The following is a 25694-nucleotide window of genomic DNA, read 5'->3' as shown; positions in this document are numbered from 1 at the left end:
CATCACCAAATACACCTCCCGAACAGATCTGAGACAAGCTTCTTACGTCTCCTAGGATCCCCAAGACCGCATTTCTATCCAGCTCTGCCGCTAGACTCGCTTCCAGAAAAAAAACGGATTGAGCCGGGGGGAGCCACAGGAAAGCAGTGAATAGCTCTCTTGGTGTGTAGCCAAAAGCGACGTATGTTCAAGTTTTTGCATGGTGGGCAGATTACGGCTCCTCTGGAGAGGAGGGGAATCGCCGCATAATATGTCACTGATGAGTAGAAGGATTATTTCACAAAACTGAGTGAGACGGAGTAGGAACCATCCGAGTCCCGATCAGCGGAAGTCGGTAACACATCATTCATGGAAAATTGATAGAAAAAAATATCTGCAGTCTACTCGAGTTGCGAGTCGGAGTCGACGCTATTGGTTCGGGTTTCCGTGGGTCCGTACTCCGACGATACCGGATGCTCATCACACGCTCCAGGCCGTAGGTTTTCAAATATCAATGATGACACTCCTACACGCTGCTTTCCTCTCTGCCAGATTCGCAGCTTCTTCTGAGTTGACCTCCATTATCGGAGATCTTGTATGCCCTTTGGTCATTAGCACGCTTTGGCCGAGCTGCTGAACCCCCTGCAAGGAAGACCCGTGTCTCGAGAGGTCCGGAAAGAGCTGAGATTCAGCTTCGGATGCTTGCGTTCGACTGGGGACTCGCGCGAGCCTTGAACACCTTCCGAAGGATTCTCACCTTAGCTATCTTTGAGAGAGGAGAGAGAACGAGATCTTTCTTCATCACCAGTGGAGCCGACGACGGGGACCTCAGCGGGGACAAGGGAGTCGGAGATATAGCACTTTCGGAATGCGATGTTTTCATGCAGCGATCTGCAAGAACAATCAGCTCTCAGACCCTGTTGTGCGCGGCTTCTCTCGAGCCCCGATCCTCAAATACAAGAAAAAATTACCATCGTCGTGGACAAAAAGTTGAGAAGAAAAATCCGGTGAGTCATGGATCCCGGAGCCTACACTGGCATTCATTTGGTTCAATGTCTCGGATGAGCGAGAGAAGGATCGATTTTGACCTGGATAGAGAGGAATTCATGAATAACTCTCACCGCAAATCACTCTGTCTGATCAATCTGGTGACTAGTTCCTGCGCTGCGTGATTTTTACCTGCATTACTGTGTTGTGTTTGGCTCACAGCTTCGATTTGAATCGCCGGCATCATACAGAGGGCTTCTTTAGATGCGTTCAAGCTCATGCGGTGCCTTCTCTTCAGCTGTTGCAGCGATGTCTTTCTCATCGCATCAATGACGAAGTCATCGATCACGGCTTCCTTGAGCGTGCGAGATGATCCGATAGTCCCGGAGCTGCCGCTCGACGTCTGAAAAGAATCCGTCAGGTTAAGAAAAACTTCACCTTCGTTTTTGGCTTGCTCATTCAGTCGCAGAGATCGAATCACATCATCACCTGCGAGAGCTTGCGTCTAAGGGCAGTCTGTTCGATCTCGTCCTTGAAGCTCGATGCCAGTATTCCGCAGCTTTCAAGCAAACCGTCATCTAAAGCAGGAGGGAAATTATTCACAGATCGGACGAGATATTCCCAACGCCGAGTCACATGAGCCCACCTGGCGGAGTCTACTGACCTGTCATTTGACTGAGTTCCTCGAACGGGGCTCCGATCAGATCTGATTCCTCGGACTGATCCGAGCTTAGAGTCCTGCGCAAGACAACAGTCAGCCCGAAAATCCCCCTGAACGGTCTCGTCTACGGCGTATTCTACAGTGATATACATAGTCTATGATACGTCACAGCCTTACCGATCTATGGAGATGGACGTCGGAGGTTTGACTCGATCACGCGGTGTGAGATCATCGGTCGATGCTGTGGTCCGCTCTAAATCCGAGAATGGGATCGGGAGCTGGGGGAAACGAAAAACGGAATCAATGTCTGTCCGTTTCTCGTCGAATTCGAATTCAGAATCTCTGCTGTCGGTACCTGAGTCGACGGCGTGGTCGCCGGTTCTGGGCTGACTCTGTCTTCGCCTGCCTGCTCGGCCACCGTCATGAGAATCGCTTGAGAACTCCCGCCGAAAGCGCCGCGATTCCCCTGGTCTCTTGGAGCTGTCGAACCTCTTCTCATGGGATTCAGTCTCGAAAGTTGAGATGAAACCGAGTTGATCGCTCGCGAGCTCACCTTGGGAACGACGCGAGTGGCGTTAGTTAGGCTCTCTGAAACAGGGAGTTGCCCGGGCAAACGCGGCTCCCCCCGGAACTGACCTGGCCCATGAAGTTCATCAGTTGACCTTCCGAAATATTCCTGGGAAGCGACGATGGGAGATCGAGTTGAGGTATGTGACCGGTCCGACCTCCTCCTGTGGGGAGAGAAATCTTGAATTCACTGGCTGTGTTGATATCTGGCTGACGAGTGAGCATCGGCAATCGACTCTCTTGAATCTTCCTTCCATTCGCTGATCCCCGCATCGGGAGCGAAAACTCACCAGAAGAACTTTGGGAAGCGGTATGTTGAAAAGCCATTTTACTGCGGCGTCGCTCGAGTTTCCCCTCATACAATGGAACGTTGAAGCTCCTCACGGAAAGAGCCACCTGAGGAATATTCACCGTTTGTCCTTGCCATCGAGATCGAGAAACAACTTTTATAGGCTGGAACTGACCTTCAAGCTCTCGCATATCGCTCTCAAGGATTCCACAGCCTCTTCCTCCGAAGCTATAGGCACGGCGACATTGTTGAAAAGACGGGTCGAAGCACATCTGGAAAGGCCGACAAGGATGTCTCAGATTATTGCGATTGTGAGAGTTGACAAGTCGTCGTGGTATCACGCGCAGAGTTCTCGGCGAAAGAGCTACTCGAACCTGAACATGTGGAAGTATCCGCCCTGACCGCCGACGAGATAATGTAGACGAAGGCAGTGATGTCGACTCTTGAAGAGTGAGGGCTCCGGCCCCAGCTCCATTTTCTCGAGATCCTCCAGCAGTACCTTTTGGAACCTACAGGAAGAACCCCTCGTAATGATGTTCTATCCCACCCGCTCGGCCGACTTCGCTCGGAAAGATTGATGGGCATTAGAGGATGGTGAATGGATGGGTAGAATTTGACAAGAATCGTCGCAGGATGGCGCTTCGGCCTCTCGCCTCGATCCGCGGCGATCGCGAAGGTTTTCGAACAGAAATTTCGCCCCGACGAAGGGCGCGCAAGAGCGATGGGAGATTGCGAGTTTCATTCATAGATTGGTTCCCGTCACGACTCGGGACTATTGATTTCCGAGGGAGCGAAATCGATCAGTCATTTGTCACGGAGAGGACAATGGAATACAATTGTGCTTACGGCGCGGCAGAGTCTTTCTATCTCTTGAGAAATCACATCATTCACTAATTTGGAAAATTTCGCGACTTCGCAGCCCCACCTTTGAATCCCACGACCCGCCGCTCATTCCCGGTCTCCCGCGCCAGACGTACACGCGTGGCGATGGGCGTTGAAATCTTGGACTCACCGAGTTATCCGATCCGTCAGATCGTCATATTCCGCTACATAGTACGAATCTCTTGTCAACAATAGAATGGTGTCCATATCTTGCTGCTGGGCGTCCCCGGTAGATGGGTCGGCGTCGATGAGGGCCCATCCGCCAAGGCAAACCTGGAAGAGCGAAGAGACAAGAGTAAACGGCGAATTGATCCTCCCGGACAAATGCCGGAGCTTGCCATGCGAAGCTTCTATTCAAATACTGTTTTACCTCATCGTCTGGGACGAGCATTTTTTTACAATCTTCAATGAGTTGCTTGACATGTTCGTGCTGGTATCCCTCGAGCAGGGTCTCGACCTGGGGAATGGAATTCCTGAGCTCAGATAAAGTCATATATACATAAACATACATTATGATTTGGAGGCGAGCTCGAGCAGAAAAGTTATGAGAAATTCGGGTGGCCTGATGAGCAACCACTAGGCCTGGGATGCTCGAGCGAGAAGTTATCACGTTGATTTGTCTCGAACATTACCTCCACCACTCCCTGCTCCGGTGATACGGCCATGTCTTCCTTCTCCACAGGATTGCCGAGCATGAGGTCAATCACTGATTGCCGGTAGGCGTCTCGGAAACGATTCAAATAATACCTGGAATTTTAACGCTTCTGATGCCGGCGATCCTTCCCGGGGAATCAAAGTCACTTGTAGCAAATGGATAAATGGAACACACACGAACCTGTTGGCTGAATTGTACCCGTCTTTCATCAAACCTGAGAGTTTCCGACTACCGGTGCGAGTATAGTCTCCCTTCAGGGCAGCGGTTCCAGCGTATTGTCTGCCGGGGTGGACGGAAGATAGGATGATCGTCATATCGAGCTCTTCGCCCACGCACCAAAGTTCGCGTGTACTCATGAATTTCGAAATAATTACAACAAGCAACGAGTGTCGAGGGGGTGAGCGGAGGTTGCCTTTCGGAGAGATCGTGAATTGACGTACCTCGAGATTATGTCACCGTTGTTCGCCCAAGCGATCTGGAACGCCCGTCGAACGGAAAGCGGAAGACTGGATTCGGGAGACATGAGGCCCAATCTGTAAACGAGCGCTGCGTTGGGGAAAACCTCGCGTGGAGTCGGATTCACCTTATGGCAATTTTATCACTACACACATATCTCACCTCAAGAATTGAGTTTCCATCATCTCGCGAGCGATAGCGGTTTGTACGACGTTTGTCCGATCCAAGCAGTCAATGCAATTCACGCGGAACACCGAGGTCTGTTCGCAAACCACTCCATGACCGTCGAGCCACAGATACGTCCAAGAATCTTTCAGTGGCGATTCCTTCGGAATATACATAGAGCAGAGTGAGTGAATGATGGGTGAGTGAGTGATGGCTGGCTCGACCATCGAACATCGCCTCAGGAGCAATCGGCTTGATATCTTGATGAAGAACTTCGTCTCCGGACAACACGTGGATCAAAGCTCACCTTCAAATTGGCGATCAATACGGCGACGTTCTCAAAATGCATTCCTCTGGAAGGGAATGATAATGTCCAAGGGGGCTATCTCTCGCTTGACTTCGCTGAATGGATATTTCATTCAATAGCACCAACACAATCAAGCAGATAAGCAACACCCACCTGCAGTATTCATGGAAATCGAAGGTGACGTAACTAAGCAAGGGATTGTCCAATCGAAGTATGTGTTCCAAGTATGCCCGGGAGATCACTCCCTCTTTACCAGTTTTCTCAACGAGCGAAACAATCGTCTGGGGATTCGGGAACAATTATTATTGTACTGTATGAGTCCCGGATTCCGAGCGGTAGAGGCAGACGGCAACTCGATACCAACCTGCTTCCCATAAAGCTCGAGCTGCTGGTCGAAATGTTTCTTGAAAGCTTCTGCGGTCTCATTCTCCCCTCTGTCGAGTTGGGGTGGCGGTCGATATTTTATCCCAGGTTGCGACCAGAATACCGGGACGGAGCCCCTAACCATGACGAAGGATACCACGTGAGGCTCAAACTGGAAGATTTGCTCGGTTTCGACGAAATTCGCGCATCGACCCTCTTCGTCGACGCCTCGTCTCTTGTACCGCGTTCCCGCTCGATGACGACTCCTCCGAGATATCAAGATCATGTTGAAGAGACGCGCCTAGTTGCGAAAATAAACCATACTTATAAGACGATTTCATTCGTTTGATATTCCCATACAGATGATGAGAATCCGACAGTCATTACCGGGGCAGGTGGGTTGCATTCTACCCAGGTGCCGTTGTCCTGAGTTAGCGTGACATCTTGAGTATTGTCGTCCTGCGAAGGAATTTTCTTTCTAAGAATATCTCCTCAGAGATAATGTGAACTCGCGCGGGAATGGAATGACATTCCCCGTGCTACTTTTATTACCTGTATGGCGAGACGGTCTATTTGAACGAAGCCTTGTATCACAGGTGTTACCCACGGTAGAACTTCTTCGAGTTTCGGATGCGATAAGATCTCGGCGATCATTGCCGAGTTCCAGAAGAACCTGCGAGAAGTCTGACATGAATCCAAGTGATCGATGAATTCCCGCCGTCAGAGAGCGGATTTTCTGCAGATCCGGATCAGCTTGCCTTTCATCGTAGGTCTCCCACGGCGGCGCCCGATCAGTATTCGCAGAGTCTGAGTCTTTCCTGTGTTTCTTCATACGCTCTTTCCGTTGGAGAGAATTTGTCAAGTCGCCCTTCGTGGAGAAGTAGAAGGAATCTGTTCCATCGAACATCTTTATCAGCTCCTGCAAAGAACGGATTCAAGAAATATTCAACGCGACGCCGACTTGGGGCTAAAGCCCGATTCCATTGAACCGTAAAGAGGCTGTGGACAAAATACGCACGTCTGATAGCCTCTGCTCGTATTTCTCCTTGAGGTTGCCCACATTGTGAGGCCGTCGACCGCTAGGCTGTAAACTGGAAGTCGCGGTTTTCAATGAGTTCCACGTTTTCTGTATCCCTCCCCTTTGGGGAATGCCCGCCGGAGTGCTTCTCTCCGGACTCGGTTCCGGGCATAAGCCCATGTGGTGCTTGCGACAAAGCTGAATGGGGGGAAAGCTTTCTTAGATTGACAGGTGGTCATGGAGTCCCTCTCGCGCGTCTCTGAGCGAATTGCGGATAACTCACATCGAGCTCGCCGAATGCAACAGGAGGGCTATCTTTCGTCAAGGGTAAGAGTACGACTCTGTTGATCTTGAAAACATCAGTCTGGTCCGGGAGAACTCCAACGATCGACGCGTTCCGTATCACGACCAGATACGAGGCGGAATCTGCATGAGGTGAACAGCACGATGTGAAAATGCGAGTCGCGCCTACTCCGAGCGACTCAAACCCCTTGGTGTAGGCCTTCGTCCGACTCACCTGGTGTCGGTTGGAACTTCCCCACGATTCCGTATACGATGCCAATACATTGCGGATCCGTCAGTTCAGCCAAGGAACAAACTGAAAAAAGAGAAGGATTCAATTGGGGGAGAGACGGACAGACTGTGAAGGGAGATGAATTCACGGCCGCGCCATAAACATGTCGTACGGATCGATTAGGTATACCCGTCACGGTCGAGTGTGGCGCAATCTGCAGAGGCATTATTCCTCCAGTGAGGAAAAACTGCTCGAAGACAGTGTCTTATGAGGACGCTTCTCTCAAAGGGCGAGAGCATAACAATCTTGGACCATGCGCGATCCCTCCACAGCGCACCGGAAGCTCCGATGTATCATTCCTCTCATCGCTCTGAACGAGGGTTTGCTTGGAGACCTCCTAGGTCGGTGATCGACTCGCGACAGGCAGCAGAGAGCTACTCGTCAACAGAAAAGGCGACTCACACTCGATTTCGGCTTGACACAGAGTAATGAAGCCATGTGAACATTTTGCGGTCGATCGTCAGGTCCAACGATCTTTCGACAATCGAACCATCTCACCGCTGAGTGGCTAAGAATCCAGACTGGGACCTCGTGGATCGGTACGAGACCGATATACTCGAAAGACAGCAGCGCGAGCGGCTTGGACCGTTAGCTAGACTCCGATACCGTAACAGAGAGCGAAACAGCAGCTGTCGGGAAGAAAACTCGGGGCGCCAAGCGGACTCATTCCTCTGAGCGAGATATTTCACTTGGGAAGCGATCGATCGACCAGAGATGACCATTGCCCTACCAGAGAGAGTTTCCCTCTTAATTCACATATTATCGAGAGCCAGAGACCGGAGCTTGAGTCGAGCTCGATCGGGGAAACGTCAATCATGCCTGTCAGATGAAGTTTCGGCTGATCTTTCCGAGACACACACTCGCGGAGTCGTAATATTCTGCAGACTCGGACCGAGTGAACCGACTGATAGGGCGTGAACCTAATTTTTGGAAAGGTCGATTCAGATCGTTCGAGCCATCGAAAGTTTTCGGATATGAATTCGAAGTAGGTTGTCACTTTACCTCTTCTAGGCGTTAATGAACCAGTCTCGCGACTGCACCATAAACTGTGTTCACCACTCAGGAGAATATAGTTCTCCGGGGTATAGAGGACCTCCATTGTCAAGGCCGCCCGCCTAAATGATCACTACTCAGAAGTAATGAGCTTCCAATCAGCGGCTTTGACTCCCAGACCATTCCTCTTCTCCACAGTCTCTGCCGTCTGTCATTTCTCTCTGACGGCACAGATAGAGAGAGAAGCAGCGGCAGCAGGGCTCTACACAGTGGTGGTATTGTGGTGGCTGCTTGTGGTGCCCTCAGTCAGCTGATGGGAGCTCGAATGAAAACAAGAGTACCCGCGCTCTTTCGAAAGCGAACCTCAATCACGTGACCTTCTTGACGAACAAAAATCATTCCGATCATCTGTCGACCAGACCAGGATTTTTCACAAACAAGCAAGCGATCAAGTTGAGCTCCAGGCTCTCTCTGCCAGAGATTCCTTCGAAGAGCTGATGAACTCACATACTCTCGTTGGAGCACGGGAGACGTCCTACATACGTTCTGATATCTGAACGGTTTGTTGACTTTGGCTCCTATCAGTGGCGAGCTCCCGTTGTCTCGAGTCGCAGCTCCTGGAAGAGAAGTCCTATCATGGTCTTCAACTTGTCTCGATTTATTCCCCGCGACATCTCCCGTCCCCTCGCCATGCTCTATTTCCCCACTTTCGCGCGTGAATCCAGGATCCCTTCCCCGCTCTGCTCTCCGCTCCATAACGGGGAAAATTGCTTCTATGCTCTTTCTCGCTGATTTTTCTTTCTATCACTTGGATGCGTATGAGGTCTCCTGAACTCCATGGATACCGTCCTCCTCATTCCGATTCTAGGGCAGTGTACTGATTGCGTTTATAACATTCCCTAGAAGTTCCGCCGTCCGGATTCTAAGTCCCTCTTTGAGATGATAATGGCCCTCGGGCTTCGAGGAAACACACGTTATTATGATGATTATTTTTGTGTTTCCTCAGGGAAGATACGGGTAAAATCCAACACCATGACACCCCAAGCTCCGGGTAAGGATACCTATACCCGGAGAGCCATCAGGATAGGGCGAAAGGCGCACGGTTTGGTGTGCCCGTGGGGCCCGTTGCGTCTCCGCCCGTGGGGCTTTTCTTCTGCGTGAGTTTGAGAGCCCGTAAATGGGAAGAACGCTTGAATGACTTGCCGAATCAGGTCGAAGCTCAAATGGTGGGGATGCCCGAAGATGTCGTCGAATCAAATCCAAATTACAAACGTACAGATTAAGCTCGTCTGATCTCCATCGCATGGGTTTAGCACATCATCGAACTCAAGTGAATCTATGCACCATACTAAAAAAGTATGGTGTATAGATTCATATGCACAAATGATTAAAAAAAAAAACACTCACACAGGATTCGGTGGACCTCCGTCGAATTTCTGCGCGCGATCAATTAGCAGCGCTGTTGTCCCTGGTTCAATTGTTTGAGGGAGACGCTAATTAGGAGCAGACACTCAGGAATATTTATGAAGACACTTCTTCCGCTTCTGTGATCGGCATTTTTTACGGTTGTTCTCATTCGAGAATTGTGACGGTCATTCGTTGAAGGACAGGCTTTCGCTTGTCTTCTCCTGTCCAGACTCTTCGTCGACGATCCGAATCGGATTCTGTCAGGATGTGGCACTCGATCCGGGCAAACTCGATCGAGTTTCAGTAGCGTCGAGATTCCGATGGGAAAAGCGGAGACACTGGGTTTGATCCATGAACTTTCATCGATTAGGAGTCCGAGCATCTCCCTCATCCGAGCTCCATCCGGGAGAAGCTACCTAGGGGGTCGGGCTTTCTCGGTAAGAGACCGCATTTGACATGGCTTGTTGCTTGCCGAGGACATAGTCAAAGGAGAATCATTACTTCTGGGTGAGCGGCGTTATCGCATCGAACATCGCTCTCAATTTGCATGCCGGTGTTTCAGACCCTCCGGCGTCACTGTCCCATATGAATCATTTTCTCCGACCTCGAAGGCGAGAACTTTTTTTCTCACAACTGGAAGAGGTGGATCACCCGCGATTTTCCCAATAGCCCGAGTTCCCATAGTTGCACAGGGTTATAACTCAGTGGACAGAACTTTCCCCGCTGGTGATACATGTGCCGTGTTTGACCAAAGAATGTGCAGGTTTTTACAGGCTTTCGGTGCTCGCAGTTCCAACGTCTTCTGTGGTTGGCCACCGCGAGCCTGGCCTCCGCATCATCCGCAGCGGAGTTCAAGTCCCATAGAGATGACTAACGTTGCCCGTTTCTTCGGCTGGATCAAAAATTGCGTCCCGTGACAAAACCTCATAATCCGCCAGAAAATCCTGCCAATTAAGCGTGGACCGACTACACTTCCGATTCTGCATGCGAAACGAGAAACGCTCTTCTCATACTGAACGAAGTTTCGAAACGTACGTGACTTTCAAAACGTGCTCTTCGGCTGAAATCTTATCAATGCCGAAGCGTCCAGCAAGGATGCGGAGTTCCGACCGTTTCCTCAGATATGGTCGGACAAAGCAGCCAACTGACCGACCAGAACAATAGATAAGAATCAGCATAGGTTTAGCAGGCATACGGAATGAAGAGTCCATCTGACTCGCAATTCGGTGGGATCGGGAAGTTTTCGCACGGGAGACAAACGACTTCCACAGAAGGGTTCGAGTTTTGCTGACTGCTCGTGAAGGTCGTCCTAATCGAGAAAATTAATTTTGCACACTCTCCAGAACTTCTTCGTTGATATTACGCAGGATTCGTCCACTGATATCGGGTCAGCCCTCGCCTCCACTTAACTGAAGAAATTCGAGTCTCCCTTTCCTCCAACCTCCCACTATAAGGTCCCAGCATTCAGGGATACGATGTCGTGTTTCTGGCTGAATCACGTCGGTGAGCGTTCGTGTATCCGTGTTCGTTCTGTCTGTGCTCAGTGTTCGAATCGGTCTACGTATCTCAATATTCAGGATTCGTTCTGGCTCGTGAGGATTAAATCATGACATCGGTAAGCAAGAAAACTTTATCGCAATGAAGTGTATCCGTGAAAAGAGTCAAGGGGCGACTCCCGAGATCGATTCCCCTCCTTGAGTACGGGAGGGCTCCCTAATCCCCTCTGTCAACCTCGCCTAGGATTATTATCGCAGACATGCACGCAATTAGCTCTTGACTTTGGGTTCCATCACCTACGTTGAATCAGGTCATTGTGGGAATTCCACGTTGGTTCCCTACCGACATCTGTCAACTCGGGAACCTCGAAGAATGAGTCGAGGGACACCCGCCCTCCCCTATTCGAGGGGAACTTAAGCTCTAGAAGAATCTCTCCAAGGAAGATACTCTCAGCCCCCAGGGCCCCTTTTCATTCGCGAAGAAGTCCCGAGTATCAAATCCAAATCCGTCCTCCTCGTCAAGCGCGTCGACAACATTCAACAGGATACTTTACACAGCCCTGACGATTAGGAGCATTACGATTTCATGCGAACCGAATGACGCTTCTTCCAGACCTTCGCGGTGCTTCTCAGAGCGGCTCTGCTAATATTTGCGGTCGTGCCTCATGTGAGGTCATATCCCCGAAATTCAGAGGTAGGCGCACTTATATGGCATCAGTCGCCCCGATCAGCAACCGTTCGAAAAACTCATGGACTTCCTCGCGGAATCGGGGCCTCTCCTCACTTTCATTTCCGTGGGCTAGGTCTCCGGCTGGACGCAGGCGCCTCCGTATTTAAGATGGAACAACGCGCGACAGAACAATGAGTGGCTCGGTTCCCATCAAAGTGTCGAGGATGGGTAATTATGCTGCAAGGAATTGTATATGTATCGAGTCGCTTTGGTTTTCTCTGCTCATACCTCTGAAGGCTGAGCGTGGTTTGTCGGTTCCATTACAGGTCTCATGGTTGGATAGAAGGAATTCAAAACAATGACCACGCAGGGTACCAGGTTTGTCTCAGAGCTCGATCGGCAATCGATCATCAAGATAGCCATTATAGATTCGCCTTAATTCCCAACCTCCGCAGCAGACCCATCAGCAGGAGGCGCGGAAACCTTATCATTTCTCTTATTCTGCTCACGGACACGATGGTGGTTCCGCCCGAGAGGAGAAATCAGACGAGAACGGAAGAGTCACCGGTTGGTACACGATAGTCACGGCCGACGGTCACAAAAGAAAGGTTAGTGGCCGACCATATCCGAGGATCCATCGATCGATCCAATAATAAGGATCGATCGGTCTCGAAGATTTCTCTTCATCAGCAGCTATTCTGAAACTTAGTCGGCGATCGACGGTTTGCGGTTCTAGGTTTCATATGTTGCCGATGAACATGGATTCCGAGCCAAGGTGGAAACGAACGAGCCTGGAACAGCCAATGAAGATCCGGCGAGCGTACGCGTGAAATCTGACGCTCCCAAGGTAGGTCGTCCTCTAGATTTTGGTATAAGACATGCGATCATCGATAGGCTAGAAACCCACAGCGACGGAACGAACGACTCTTATTCTGTAGATCGTCCACAACGAACCGAATTTCGACAACCGTGGTGGCGGGTGGCAACAGCAAGCAGGTGAGAGATTGAAATTGCATTCGTCGCGTCCCAACCTCTGCAGATAATTTCATCATCTATCCTCTGGTTCAACATCATTCCAAACGCAGGCTGGTCGAGCAACCCGAATCCAGTCGAGAATATACAATGGCGAGGAGCCATACAGAACCAGGGCTGGACCGATCGCTCTGAGCCGGCGATTGTCTGGAACAGCCAACGGAATGTCAGAACAGGTTCTTATCGACAACCCAGTCCTCCTCCCGTCAAGACATCCTGGAATCAAGCGCCGATCAACAACGACTGGTATCCATCGCGGTGGTGATCATACGAGGGAAAGAGACGCCACTCGTCTCAGAGGCTAGAATGGTTGAGAAATCGTGATTTCCGCACCCTCTCTAGCCATGAATTGCTTCTCATCTTCATGGGATGTCTGAATCAGGAGAATTTTCGCTCTTTGTTCGAACGTCGGTGTATATGCCGAGTGCAATAAACTTCCTACCGACAGCGTACGCAACTCGGGACATTCGACTCATTGATTCCTGGCGGTCGATGTATTATCCTGAAGGACTTCATTGAGAATGCTCTTCCAAGGGGCGGATTTCGGAAATTCATTTAACATCATGTTTACATCTATAATGAGGAGCACGGCTTTGATCTGTTGTCGTGATCCGGAGCGGCGCAAATTGGTACTTCGTAGGAAGATTCACAGACGCTGAGAGCGATAATTGTGATCGCGAGCACCCCGCCCGTCCGACGATGAATAGGGTGAGTCCATCGATTCGAGTCTCGGTCACGACGTCTTCCTCAGTGGATTCTGGTGCTTAAGCCAGTCCGCAGAGACTGCACACGCTCTCAACATATCATCCGTGGCGGATGTCTTCGGGAGGATGTCTTTCTTCTTCCTGCGCTTCTTCGCTTTACTGGGCTCTTCCTGTGGGGGAGGAGCAGTAGCGATCAGAAGATTTCATGGTTCGGAAGAGGAGGATCAAGAACGCGACGTTGACATCTGATATCACACCCTTATATTCAATCGTGGTGGTTCGACTTATGATACTCACATCGGAGTGGGGCACATCCGTCAACGGTGCGGAGTTCGAAAAGAGACGTACACCCCCGGCTTCGGATCGGGTCGGAAATTCCGTACTCCTAGGAGAAAAATGAAGGACCTTTATTCACACGAGGGCCGGACGCAACGTCATCAGCATACATAATGTCTCTCGGCCAATACAAACGAACCTTTCCATCTTCTTGGTGGTGAATTTGTAGGTTCTCTCAAGCATTTCGTCCAACTTCGAAGCCAAGAATTTCTTGCACTCGGGATCAAGATCGTAGCGACCGTTACGAGAATGATCTTGGCCGGAATCTTCGCTCTTGGGGGCGCCCTATAAGGAGAAGCAAGGATACGACAAATAGATCACGGGATCTTCGATGCTGGTATTCATTCAGATTGAGTCTCCCACGAGAGTTAGGAGGAAGAAGATCCACTCATCGACTGCATGTGTACCTTGCCCGTGAAAATGTCTGTAACTGTCACGGCGGCTGCTTTTAGTCGAGCGTCTTCCTCGGAGTCAGAAGACGACGACGACATGTTCTAGACCGCTCGAGGATCCTCGAAAGTTCTTCTTCTGGGCTGGTCGCCAATGTCTCACCGGAGGAAACCCTGCAAAAGTACGACAGAACACTCTTTGGAGGGGCAGTCTTTGGAGAGACAGACTTGTCGATTGGAGAGCTCGTGTTCCCGTCGAGCTTCCCGAGTCGATAATGACCATCCTTATCCCCATCTCTGATTCGAGGCTCTGAGTCCGTTCTCCAATTTCAAATGATCCCTCTTGCGGAGGACCTAATCGAGCCAGCAAGAATGAAGGTGTTGATGGATACAATATTTTTTATTTACAGTGCTATAGACAAGCGCCAATGTTTGCACAAAGATTCGACATGCTCACAACTTGACACATTCTCACGTCATCGGTGACGTTCAAACATTGCCACGATCTGAGCCGAGATCTGTCATAAACGCATCGTCGTTGAACAATTCTGCCGGAAGGGTCAGTGACGTGGGTTGCGGCATCGGCAGCCTAGGACCACTTTTAGCCTGGAGATGACGTTCAACTTCCTCAGCGGTCAGAGTGTTGCGGTTGAGTATCGATGACGACACCGGTCCAGACGAGGAAGGATTGCCGGTATGGTTCCCGATCGAAGGTCCGCCCCCGGATACTCTGCTCATCGATGCACTCGCAATCTGCGTCGGTTGAGGTCCCGCCGCGTTTTTGTTGCGAGCTTGATTTTCATGTTTACTCCGGCGCTTCGTCTGTCCCCCAGCAGCTCCCGTCTTGGACGATGTTTTGGAATGACTCGGCCCACCGTGGCCGCCCTGATTTGTCGTCGAGGGGTTCGCTGTCGTTGTGCGATTGTGACTTTTCGGTGAATTGCTCCAAGAGTTCGGACCGCTCGATGGAGCGGCTGCCGGAGCCTTCGGCTTCCGTTGACGGGGTTTCTTTTTCGGAGGCTCGGGCAACTTACGATCATGATCGGAGTCAGAGAGCTCGGATTCCGTAGACGAATCGTTATCTTCGAATTGGAGGAGCTGTTCCAATAGGAAAGCCTTATCTTTGCTCACGTTCAACAGCCGCTCGTTGACTTTGGCTATCTCTTGTTTATAGCTTTCATTCTCGTGCAAGAGATATTTCATTCGTTTTTTCAGCTCGACGTACCGCTGCTTCGAGTCTAGATTTGGATCCATGGTGGACGGACTCCTCCTGAATCGTACACACGCTTCACCTTTCTAGACCGAGTCCGTGAGTTAAATTCCTGCACATTTTCCCACGCACGCGAGCAGTCGGAAGGTAAACAACTTCGGATTTGATCGGAGTCAAGGCGCGGACGTCGATGGAGCGGGAATCCAGCTAAGCAAACCGTTAATCGTCTCCGTAAAAGGAGCTCGCAAGCCCATCTGTGTACTGAGGAACGATTTTCGCTGAATTACGTCAAGAGCTCGTTCTGTACGAAGCTCATGATGCTGAAACCGCTGATTTGTCTGCAGCGGCGACAATGTCCGTGGCTACCTTCGCTGGCTTGCCAGCACAAACACTCCCATCTGAGCGCGGCTCGAAGAGCGCATCGTCTGCTACGGACCAATATCAACCTCGAGCGAATAAAAGCGAGAATCGATCTGCGATCGACGATCCTCTCTCAAACCCGGGACTTACTCGGGGATTCAATGTGAGAGTCGAACTCATTTACTCAGGGTAATCCGCGTTGAGCCACTGCAACACGCCACAAACTGCGACGAAGATCTTGTATGTTGTACGTCTAGCAGACGACGCTGCTCCTCCCACGGATTTCGAAACAATCGCGGGAAAGGAAATCGTCAGTGCCCTCCAAGAATAAAAAGGATGGCGAGGCCCCGACGCGACGGCTTCGATGAGGAATCGGAGTCGCTCGACTGGAAGAACTCCTCTGTCTGGCTACTCCTAGAGAGCTCATAGGGTATCGTCAAGAAAGATAGAGACTCCTGTATCCGTTGTTTTTCTCATTGTCCGCCTTTTAGCGCGATATTACGCACCTCGAGACTTGATGATGGCCACCACAGTTCTGCGGAAGACAGTCGTTCTAACGCCGAATATTTTGAAGTCGGTCCCTCGAAGCTGTCCCTCTTCAATTCACGGTACGGTCTGGAAATGCTTCTCGGTTCTCTGAGCTTTAGTAGCAGCTCGATTGACGACGCTTATGTTCAAGTGAGGTCTTTCTTCAGCATCGGAGACAGCCAGCTACGCGCGCTTCTCCACGAACACTATGGCAAAAACTATCTATGACTTTGTCGTGAAGAACATTAAAGGCGAAGATGTTTCGCTAAAAAAATACGAAGGCGATGTAAGTAGATCGACCTCGTCCAGGTCAAATGATGTGATCACGACGACAAAGGGTAGATACAGATTTAAGCTAGGAATTCGCTCTCGAGACAGGTCTGCCTAATCGTGAACGTCGCCTCGAAGTGCGGTCTGACCGGGCAATACGCGGGCTTGCAGAAACTGTACGATGATTACAAAGCAGAGGTGAGTCCATCGCTCTGAGCCCTGAACGATCATTCACCGATAATCTAGACCTTTCGCCGCGAGAACGACTTGTGACTGGGCTCAATTTCTCAGGGTTTCAAAGTCTTGGGTTTCCCTTGCAACCAATTCGGTGGTCAGGAACCCGGTTCGGAGGAGGAAATAAAATCGTTCTGCTCCTTGAAATACAACGTAACCTTCGACATGTTCAAAAAGGTATGAGAATGGGCAGGGCGGGAGCTCCTAAGTAGATTCCAAACTAGAGATAGCCCGCACATCTTTCCCCGGGACGTTCCTGGAATAATTGGGCACATTTCATCACCCTTCCCAGATCGATGTGAACGGAGAGAACGCTGCTCCTCTCTACAAGTTCTTGAAGAGTGAACAACACGGTTTCCTGACAGATGACATCAAATGGAACTTCACGAAGTTCCTCGTGGATCGGACAGGTACTTCATTCGGCTTGCCTTCCGGAACTCGAGTCAGGTTGAACTTGCATCTTCTTTCAAGACTGTTTATCAACTCATTGCAGGCAAACCTGTCAAACGCTACTCGCCACAGGACGCGCCTGCTTCGCTCGAAGCCGACATCAAGACCTATCTCGCCAGGGACTCTAAGCTCTGAATCTGTGAAGCTTCGTCCGAGCTAGTATATATTGTTTATCTAGATTGATAACCCATGTTGATTGGAAAAAAAACGACTGAACGTTATTTCAGTCAGTCGCAAGGACCCGCCTTATCTAGCTTGAGACTCGGTGTACTCAGTTCCGAACCGCATGATATTTCTCCCCAGCTAATCTCACAATCAGCCGAGGCCTCCCGCTCTCCAGATCCGTTGCGCAAGTGAGAGTAGGGTGAACAAATGCTCGAAAAGGACTTGAAACCAGATTTTATCAAATTCCACTCTGTGAACAATCCCTATGATATTCACGATGAATGTTTCGATTCGTCTAGGGTCCTTAAGTCCTCGAGCGCGGGTGCGGCGGCGGTCCAGGGGGTGACGAACGGCTTGAACCCGCACTCGATCGGTGGAAACTATCCTGTTATTTCGCGCAATTTGGAACCGCAATCGAGTCTCAATGAAGATTCCGTTCCTTTCCCAGGACGCCCCTTGCTCGTGAGCTATCCGTGAGGAGCATGTCAGGAGTATCCCGCTCTTTGTTATTTGCGCAGGCTTAAGCAGGAAGAGCCAATCATTTTGAGTCGAAACACTGGCCTCGCGGAGCTGCTTCGACCCCCATGTCTGAATTCATTGATTTTGTTGAGAGCAATCTTCGAGTGGAGCTGCCGAGCGTTCGATCCTAACCTCGGGGTGTCGATTTCGATCTCTACTTCACGTCATCGAAGGATGCGCGGGCTGGATAACAAATGTTTGCTACACCGGCGACCCGGGCTTTTCGGTAGGAGTATCGATTCCTGATCCTGTCGTCTTAGCTTAAGTCAGAATTCATCACCAGCGCCCAGCCTACTATATGAGATTCGGCGCGCGAGAGTATGCTCTTCCAAAAGGAGCAAGAGCTATGATAGAAAAGCACGTTCGTTGTCCAGTTTGCTCTCGGGCTGCCCGTTTATCGCAGACGGCGCCGGCGGATCAAATATTCGGAACAGAACTAGGCAGGACTAAAGCTATAAAACCGCTTTGTCGTCAATTCTGAGCGCCCAGCACCTCTCTGTATGATCGCTCTTGAATGATGTTTGATTCCTTTCATTCTCGCCTCGAGCCTGTGGCCGTCGCGGCACAAAGCGGCTTCGCTTATTTTCCCACGGCAGGGATTCGGACGGAGGCATCCACCTGACTCGGCCAATTCTTTCGATATCGAGTCGTCGGGCTCGAGGTGCCAAGCTTCGGGACGAGGCGAAAGTTTTCCCCGCCTCGGCCGGAATGAGACACGAGACGATTCCGCCGGAGGGATTGTCAATGGGAAATTCGCAAAGTCGGTTACTACGTGGGTGTTCCTATTCCCCGCTCCTGAAGATTTTCTCCAGACAGCGAGGGGGATCCGCGGAACCTAAGGGGCTCGGGCCGGCCTTAATGTCTCGCATTTCCCAACTTGAATCTCAGCTCTTCAGAGCAGCAGTATGATTGGAAACACAGTGAACTCCCTTTGGCCGGAGCCCCTCGGGACCAGGCCTGTTAGATCCGAATAAACGGAGGACCCGATTATCCGGAGCCCTAATCGATGGAGCCGAATCGATCGGGGTTCCTCGAAAGCAATCCGATTAGGCGGAGGATCCCATTGACCTGTGCTCCGATTAAGGGGTGCTCACTGACCTTCTTCCTGCAATTTCCCGATTTTCCATCATCGTGAGCCTCGGTTGAAGGCGTCGAGGCGGACGATCGGTTGATGGATGAGCTCTGATTCGGTGATTAGGTATTCGAAAATCTCAGATTCTATCGATGTTCCTGCCTGATGCGGGGCAAGAATGTCGGAGCTCAGACTCCCACTTTTGAGAATATCAGAGTCCGAGTGGCTCAATCTGATGCCTCCGTCATGATAGGAACCTCAGCGCTGCTCGGACATCGTATCGTCGCTATGACAACACGGACCGAGTCGTTGTAGGATCGTTTCAGATGTCTCTCCGTGAGGGATAATTCTGGGGAAAAACATTATCCGGGAACTCTCGCTCGTCAGTGGGATTCTCATGTCGCCCCCGGAAGTAAAAGAAGTTCTACCGTCGAGAGGCGCGCTCTTCCACGAGGAGATACCGCAATACGTTCTGTGCAAGCCCAAGATCCTACCTCTGAAATCGATGACTCTCGAAAAGGTGTGTACGCAGCTGACAAGGAGATGAGTATCGGTGAGACGGAAGCCGACGGCGAGGCGAACCAAATCGGCGTATCCGTCTTGCAGGTGGAGAACATGCAAAGGGATGCTGAGGAGAAGGCTAAGCAGCAGATAAGATCAGAACGACAAGCGAGCGACCGTGACGATTCCGGAGCAGTCGCCAACGGAGGTCCAAGCTGAAAGTTTCTCTCTCTTAGAGCTCCCCGACCCCTCCACGGACAGATTAAATTACCCTCCTGCATTCATCGCGTTGCTTCTGGATTCGGGCCGATGTGTTCTTCGAGGTATAATAAACGAAGGTTAAGGATTTTCTTCTCCTCGCGGGACTCTTCTTTCATTCGGCCATCTTTCACTGTCGTGGAGGCGTGCAACTGGGTTCGCGGATAGCCACCTCTGGAGGGGTAGGTCGGACGATTCGAGGAAGGATAGATAAGATTGCATCACAGAACATAATTTTATTAGTTCGATGTCAGCTATATCAATCTCTCACTCAGTCAAAAAACCAATCATTCGAGGAACGACGGAACTTCTCTTACGCTTTGATACGAAATATCGTATATTGCTCGAGACAAAAGTGAAGTCACCCGCGTTTCGCTGCCGCAATCGAAACGGTAAATCTGTCGCAACCAGAGCGGAGAATACAATTGTCACTGAAGGTAATACCGGGCAGCCTTCTAAGTAATGGGTTCCGTCAGCGGTCGTCCCGCGAACGAGGAATGTGCAACTTAGGATATCCAGCTGCTTCGCTGCTCATCCGAGGCGGCTCGGAAAAGTTAGCGGCGACATCCGGCGAGAGCGACCTCATCATCGGCATTTCACAGTCGATGTTCCGAATCGCTTTGCCGCTGATCGCTGAATGTCTCAGAGATATATTATCGATCAACTTTTTTATCATACCAAAATCACAAGCTGAGCACGACGACATCGTCATTACCGGTTGCTGACTAGACCCTGACGTTCCAAAGTTCCTTTGCTCGCGTCCTGCCTGATACGTTTAGAGCCGGGATCCATCCTACGGGAAGGCCGGAGTTGGATGGAATCGGAGAGCAAAGCTACGCGATCGAGGGTAGCGACGAACGTTGGAACGGTTCGAGCCCCATTGGATATCATCACCTGTCTAACCGAACGGAAAAATCACGCATTTCACACTTTTGCAATTGTACTAGTTCGACGTAGAATCTCGCTTCCAGATTCGTTCCGGGGCGGAAAGGAAACAGACGAGGGAAAACATTGCGGGGGGAAGACCTTGAAGACGCTACACGGTGTAATATACCAGAGTGAGATGTATTCCTCCTGTCAACTTCATCTATCGATCTAACATTTGATACTGTAGGTCAGGACGTCTCCTCGTCACAGAGCTCGAGGGAAAAGACGTCTGGCTCCCCATGTCGCGATATTCGATTTGATGTTTACCAATTGAATAAATCGGCGGCCTTGAATCAGAGAGCTCTTCCGTGGAACTCTAAACTTAATAGGTAATAACATGGTTTCGTGAATCGAGCTGGATTTGATATTTTTCTTCACTTCATTGAGTTTAGTCCTCGAGGTTGCGGAATGCTTGCTGCATGTTGTCGTACAACTCTTCGTAGTCCTTCAGGATCTTCTCTTGAGTCTCGGCTTTCGGGTCCTTGAACTTCATCGACGTCAGTTGATACAGGGTCTCACCCATAGCCTCTCGAATGACGTTCCACGTGATCTTATTCTCGCTTTGTTGTGTTGAGTCGACCGCATGACAGGCCATGTCGTAGAAGCCCAACATGTTTCTCAACATTCCAACACTCTTGTAGAAAGGACAATATCTGCAAGGCAAACTCGCTATCAGAACGGAACAAAGTAGAGCGATATCCGATATCCTTGCCGAAATCCGAGCCCAACGATTGGCGGACTGACTGACCTGTCGTAGGGGGTGTACCCGTTCTGCTGCAAGAAATCGTCTTTGATCAACTTGGCAACTTCGAGAGTGATCTTCTCCCGCTCACCAAGAGATGCTTTTCCGACCAGCTGCACAATTTCTGACAGTTCTTCTTCTTCCTGCAAGTGAAAAATTGTCACATCAGATCATCGTCCGGGTAGAACTCCGACCTACTGATACTCTACGCTTTACGCACTTGCAAAATCCTTTGGCACTTATTCCTGAGGGCTGTGAAGTCAGGGTAGTGCTTGTCGTAATACTCGTCCAAAGCGTTGGTGTACTTCGAGTACGAGATCAACCAATTGACCGAGGGGAAATGTTTACGTTGGGCGAGTTTTTTATCCAGACCCCAGAACACCTGCGAATAGAGTCAGCTATCTCAGCGGGAGCGGACTGATCTACGCAGAATAATATTTCGACAGAATTTCATCAGCTGTGTCGACGCTCGAATGGATCTGCATCCCCACCTGTACGATGGATAGAGTCGCGGAAGTGACGGGATCGGAGAAATCTCCTCCGGGAGGAGATACGGCTCCGACGATGGTGACGGAACCCTCTCTCTCGGGGTTACCGAGGCACTTGACTCGGCCAGAACGTTCGTAGAAAGAGGCCAATCTGAGGAATATTCAGGGGGTCGATTATAACAATGACTCAACGATTTCAGCGACTCTCTTGCGAACTTCCGGAGGATTTCTCGAGAACGGACTTTACCTTGCGGACAGATATGCAGGATAACCGGAATCGGCAGGCATTTCAGCCAGACGACCCGAGATTTCACGAAGAGCCTCGGCCCAACGAGAGGTCGAATCGGCCATCATGGCCACGTTGTAACCCATATCACGGAAGTACTCGGACAGAGTGATACCTGTATAAAGCGGACGATCAGTTTCGCGAATGTCCCTGACTTCGGGAGATATGCCTCCTAATGTCGAGTTCGTAACCCTTCTCGAAATTTTCAGAGAGATCACCTGTGTAGATGGAAGCTTCTCGAGCAGCCACAGGCATGTTCGAGGTGTTGGCTACGAGAGCGGTACGCTGCATGATGGACACCTGTTGTCCATCGACTTCGGTCGTCAGCTCAGGGAAATCCCGGAGTACCTGCGATATCGGGAAGCAAAGTCAGGAGCTGCTTAGTTTTCGACCCCGTGCGATTGCGGGCATGATTATGCTGGATTTTGCTCTCGACTCCTTCGGAGAAAACACCGCACGCACCTCAGCCATTTCGTTTCCACGCTCTCCGCAACCGACGTAAATAATGGCGTCGGAGTTAGAATACTTGGACAGCGACTGTGAGATCACAGTTTTTCCACATCCGAAGGCACCGGGAATAGCGGTGGTCCCTCCTTGTACGCAGGGGAACAGAGAGTCTAGAACTCTTTGTCCAGTCAGCAGAGGGTAGTTGGCCGCCAATTTCTCAGCGGTCGGTCGAGGTTGACGCACGGGCCAAACCTGCAACATCGTGTACTTCTTCTTCTCTCCGTCGAATTCTGTCTCCAGAACGACGTCTTCGACTGTGTAGTTGCCCGGAGCCGCGATGTAAGTGACCGTTCCACGGGCTTTGGGTTCGAGCATGATCTTGTGGTTGATCATCGAGTTTTCGACAACCGTTCCGAAAACATCGCCCCCAGTCATGTGAGAACCGATTTTGATGTTCGCGGGATTGAATTCCCACTGAGTGTCTCGGGGCAGGGCCGGCACGTTGACTCCTTTTGGAATGTAGATCGAGTCGGTGAGCACGCCGATGTCTCGCAGAGGACGCTGGATACCGTCAAAGATCGAGTTCATGATTCCTGGGCCCAACTCCACAGAGAGGGGTTTGCGCGTTCTGAGCACGGGATCGCCGACGGTGACACCGGACGTTTCTTCGTATACCTGGATGGTGGCCATGCCTGCGTGCGAAAAAATCAGAGGTGAGCTCGAATCTCCATCAGGGGAAATAGGGACGATTCCCAAGAATCTCTGCGGACGGGGCTCGCTGACAAATCACTCTCGCCCTCTCACCTCCTTCAAGCTTGATAATTTCACCGACAAGTTCGTCGTGTCCGACCCGAACCAATTCGTACATGGCCGCTCCGTCCATGTCTCGGGCCGTAACGACAGGACCTGGTTGAGAAACGAAGAATCACAATGAGAGATCTTGTTCAACGCATATTTCCGTGACTTGGTACTATTCAAATTTTCTTCATCACACCGAACAATGCTTCGAGAGCTGTTCACTAACCCGAAACTGCATGGACGTATCCATAGTCCGACTCCTTCGCGTCCGCAACCTTCGGGAGTGACATCTGAAATCGTCGGAAATTATTATTCGACTCTCGAGCTCGCGTGCGAGACGAGACCGACTTTCTTCACGAAACACAAAATTAAGGCTTAAGGGAAGATCCGGCAGAGAATCTCATAAGTGGCGCGTTCGAAAATGAGCTCGTTGACCAGTAGCTCCCATCTTGAGCCTTTGGCGCGGAGAGCAGCTTTCCAACGAGGGGCCAGACGATCAATCCAGCTCCTGAGTGACTGTACGCTAGCTTCCGAGTGAATACTTTCTATTCGATCCAGGCCGAGTCTCCTAAGTTTTTCCAAGGGACGAGATCGATGAGGAACTCAAACCTTCGAAAACGGAGGTGCGATGGTCCAGTCTGCTGATGTGTTCGTTGACAGTCATGTGACTGGCAGAGAAGGGTCACGAGGCGGATTCTGCATCGAATGGTCCCGCTTCGGATTCTCGCCCCGATATCTGTACACTGATTTTCTACCATGGATGAGCCTGCTCCGAGCGGTGGGGCAAGCTGCCTCGGAATAATTTGTGACGGAACGAAGCAAGAATCTCCACGATAGCCTTCGGAACTTCATCGGAGACAAATCTCAGACTCGAATTAGGAGCTCGAAATAAAAACTCGCGCAGGTTTCTGCCACGTCTGCCTTTGGGAATCACACCGAGACTTGTTTCCGCATATCGGTACGGAAGTTCACACGACGGCTTCGCTCTCGCCGAACTTCAAGATTCGAACTTGGAGTGGGAAACTCGGAGAGAAGCTCCACTACCTTGCGATTTTCTGCATGGCTCACTACTTACTTTTTTGTGCTTCCGTCAGAAATCAATCGAAGCACTAGACGTCGAGAGTTTTTCTGTCGAGCTGTGAATCTCTATGAGTCCGTAGACAGTTTGCTCAACAGAGTGAACGTGATTCGTACTCGACGTTCACGTGAATATCCTGTGACTCCACTGCTCGGCTGTCATGTGATCGCCGGGACGATGGCGAGAGGGCGGCTGACTGCAGGTTTCGCCACACGCTCTCTTTTAAATTCTTGGCGGCAAGGCCTTGAGTTCTCTCTTGACTTTTTCCGATGATCTATCATTTTATGAAGAAATCCGATGAGAATTGATCTAGCCGCGTTGAAGTCCAGTCTCTTCAGAGAAGTGATAGAAACTTCGCGAGAAATCTCGTGAGTCCGCAGCCAGAGTCGCTGCCGCCGTGAGCTAATCAGGATAGCTGTGGACTGCGGACTCTCCGAAGTTCTCCGTCTTATCTTCTGTACCCAAGACATGAGCCCGCTACCCGCTTAATCGAGATCCCGCAGATCCGCAGGAGTGCTGCTCCGCAGAATGAGCTGACTGAGATGAGCTAAAGCCTTTTCCGGAGCAGAGATCGACGATAAAGCCCGTAGATGGGATCCGGTGTGAGCTTCTCCCATGTTTACACCGCGAACCCAGAAAAAAAAGCAAGCTCTTTCGCGCAACGTTCGAAACGCGTACCTTGTTGGCCGCTCAGCTGACACTGAGTGAGCTCCGTGATGGAAACTGGATTTACTTCGTAGAAGCCGTTGATACTAACAGCTTCCCGGTGGAAGCTTTCACGGAGAACGGGAGGATCAGCGTCCTTGAGGGACTTGAGCTCCCACAAGCCTGGAGGGGCTCGAAGACCTGAGGTTTGACTGCGGATTCCGGAGACCTATCGATCTTCCTGAACCTGTGATCCTTGTCGTCACGAAGGGCTCTCACGAAAGCTATCCGATGGTTCAAGAACGGTTACGAGAAGCGAACCAAAACTCAGGGTGATGACCTCTCGACCCTTCTTCTGCGCCCTGAATATAATTATTTGGCCCCCAATCCTTCTGACATGCGAAATGGATGTAAGAAGGTTTCCCCTCCTTCTTCATTTCTCCCGATCCCTCCCGATCACCTGGGTACCGGGGAGCGATTCAATGAAGCTTTCCTCCTGAGAGCAGAAGACGATGCATCCGGAAAGGGCCAAGTAGTCGCCCGAGCCTGAGGGGGCTCGGGTTCTTTTCGGATTCCGATTTCGGAGAACTGATGGCCTGCCGAATAATCTCCTCCACCATCACTCGAGGCATTACCTTAGGGGTAACTATGCGCAGTTTCTATACTGGTCGGGACAGAGAATCAAGATTTTTCCCGCGTAAAGGTAGTCTATCGTCGGCAGGATGCGTGAACGAATCTTCTCGTTCATCCAGTGAAGTGTCAGCCATCACAGTGGAAGCACAGCGC

The 25694-nt window shown here is 50.7% G+C and overlaps 6 protein-coding genes across 6 annotated transcripts; 2 read left to right on the top strand and 4 right to left on the bottom strand.

The window, feature by feature from the left end:
• Window positions 1–483: 483 nt before the first annotated feature.
• sp3 (phosphatidylinositide phosphatase spermathreecae) lies at window positions 484–8002 on the bottom strand. The gene is given in 28 exon segments (XM_029110831.1): window positions 484–621; window positions 737–886; window positions 1012–1067; window positions 1159–1369; window positions 1456–1544; window positions 1631–1704; window positions 1805–1893; window positions 1896–2180; window positions 2264–2358; window positions 2485–2590; window positions 2659–2755; window positions 2858–2992; window positions 3496–3638; window positions 3736–3843; window positions 4004–4112; window positions 4201–4299; window positions 4461–4553; window positions 4639–4802; window positions 4949–4994; window positions 5102–5229; window positions 5313–5612; window positions 5699–5770; window positions 5864–5984; window positions 6070–6230; window positions 6330–6527; window positions 6613–6755; window positions 6847–6927; window positions 7906–8002. Coding segments are annotated over 28 exon segments (3588 nt in total).
• LOC100907074 (glutathione peroxidase homolog BsaA) lies at window positions 4689–17241 on the top strand. Its single transcript, XM_018638660.1, has 9 exons — window positions 4689–4706; window positions 14519–14624; window positions 15146–15239; window positions 15992–16108; window positions 16196–16314; window positions 16407–16496; window positions 16590–16709; window positions 16825–16942; window positions 17026–17241. The coding sequence occupies exons 4-9, from the start codon at window positions 16018–16020 to the stop codon at window positions 17115–17117; spliced, it is 630 nt and encodes a 209-aa protein (XP_018494176.1). The 5' UTR covers window positions 4689–4706; window positions 14519–14624; window positions 15146–15239; window positions 15992–16017; the 3' UTR covers window positions 17118–17241.
• On the top strand, window positions 10219–12954 carry LOC108863933 (uncharacterized). Its single transcript, XM_018638658.1, has 9 exons — window positions 10219–10334; window positions 10671–10918; window positions 11413–11493; window positions 11603–11697; window positions 11796–11847; window positions 11925–12077; window positions 12206–12316; window positions 12408–12465; window positions 12555–12954. Exons 2-9 carry the CDS (start codon window positions 10910–10912, stop codon window positions 12764–12766), a joined length of 771 nt encoding a protein of 256 aa, XP_018494174.1. The 5' UTR covers window positions 10219–10334; window positions 10671–10909; the 3' UTR covers window positions 12767–12954.
• Window positions 13235–15747, bottom strand: LOC108863924 (uncharacterized). Its single transcript, XM_018638624.1, has 5 exons — window positions 15651–15747; window positions 13949–14104; window positions 13681–13826; window positions 13503–13590; window positions 13235–13375 (listed from the first exon to the last, which is right to left on the bottom strand). Exons 2-5 carry the CDS (start codon window positions 14030–14032, stop codon window positions 13235–13237), a joined length of 459 nt encoding a protein of 152 aa, XP_018494140.1. The 5' UTR covers window positions 14033–14104; window positions 15651–15747.
• LOC108863934 (uncharacterized) lies at window positions 14310–15722 on the bottom strand. Its single transcript, XM_018638659.1, has one exon. It carries the CDS (start codon window positions 15182–15184, stop codon window positions 14420–14422), a length of 765 nt encoding a protein of 254 aa, XP_018494175.1. The 5' UTR covers window positions 15185–15722; the 3' UTR covers window positions 14310–14419.
• Window positions 17242–19720: 2479 nt separating the features above from the next.
• On the bottom strand, window positions 19721–24440 carry LOC100906547 (V-type proton ATPase catalytic subunit A). The gene is made up of 10 exons (XM_003741031.2): window positions 24261–24440; window positions 23412–23475; window positions 23192–23293; window positions 22403–23079; window positions 22159–22288; window positions 21902–22055; window positions 21658–21805; window positions 21387–21548; window positions 21173–21309; window positions 19721–21077 (listed from the first exon to the last, which is right to left on the bottom strand). The coding sequence occupies exons 2-10, from the start codon at window positions 23473–23475 to the stop codon at window positions 20813–20815; spliced, it is 1839 nt and encodes a 612-aa protein (XP_003741079.1). The 5' UTR covers window positions 24261–24440; the 3' UTR covers window positions 19721–20812.
• Between the last annotated feature and the right edge of the window lie 1254 nt (window positions 24441–25694).

This window comes from Galendromus occidentalis, unplaced genomic scaffold (genome assembly GCF_000255335.2).
Source record: "Galendromus occidentalis unplaced genomic scaffold, Mocc_1.1 scf7180000077121, whole genome shotgun sequence".
Lineage (NCBI taxonomy): Eukaryota > Metazoa > Arthropoda > Arachnida > Mesostigmata > Phytoseiidae > Galendromus > Galendromus occidentalis.
Note: the sequence above shows the minus strand (reverse complement) of the source record. Positions and strands in the feature narration are given on the sequence as shown.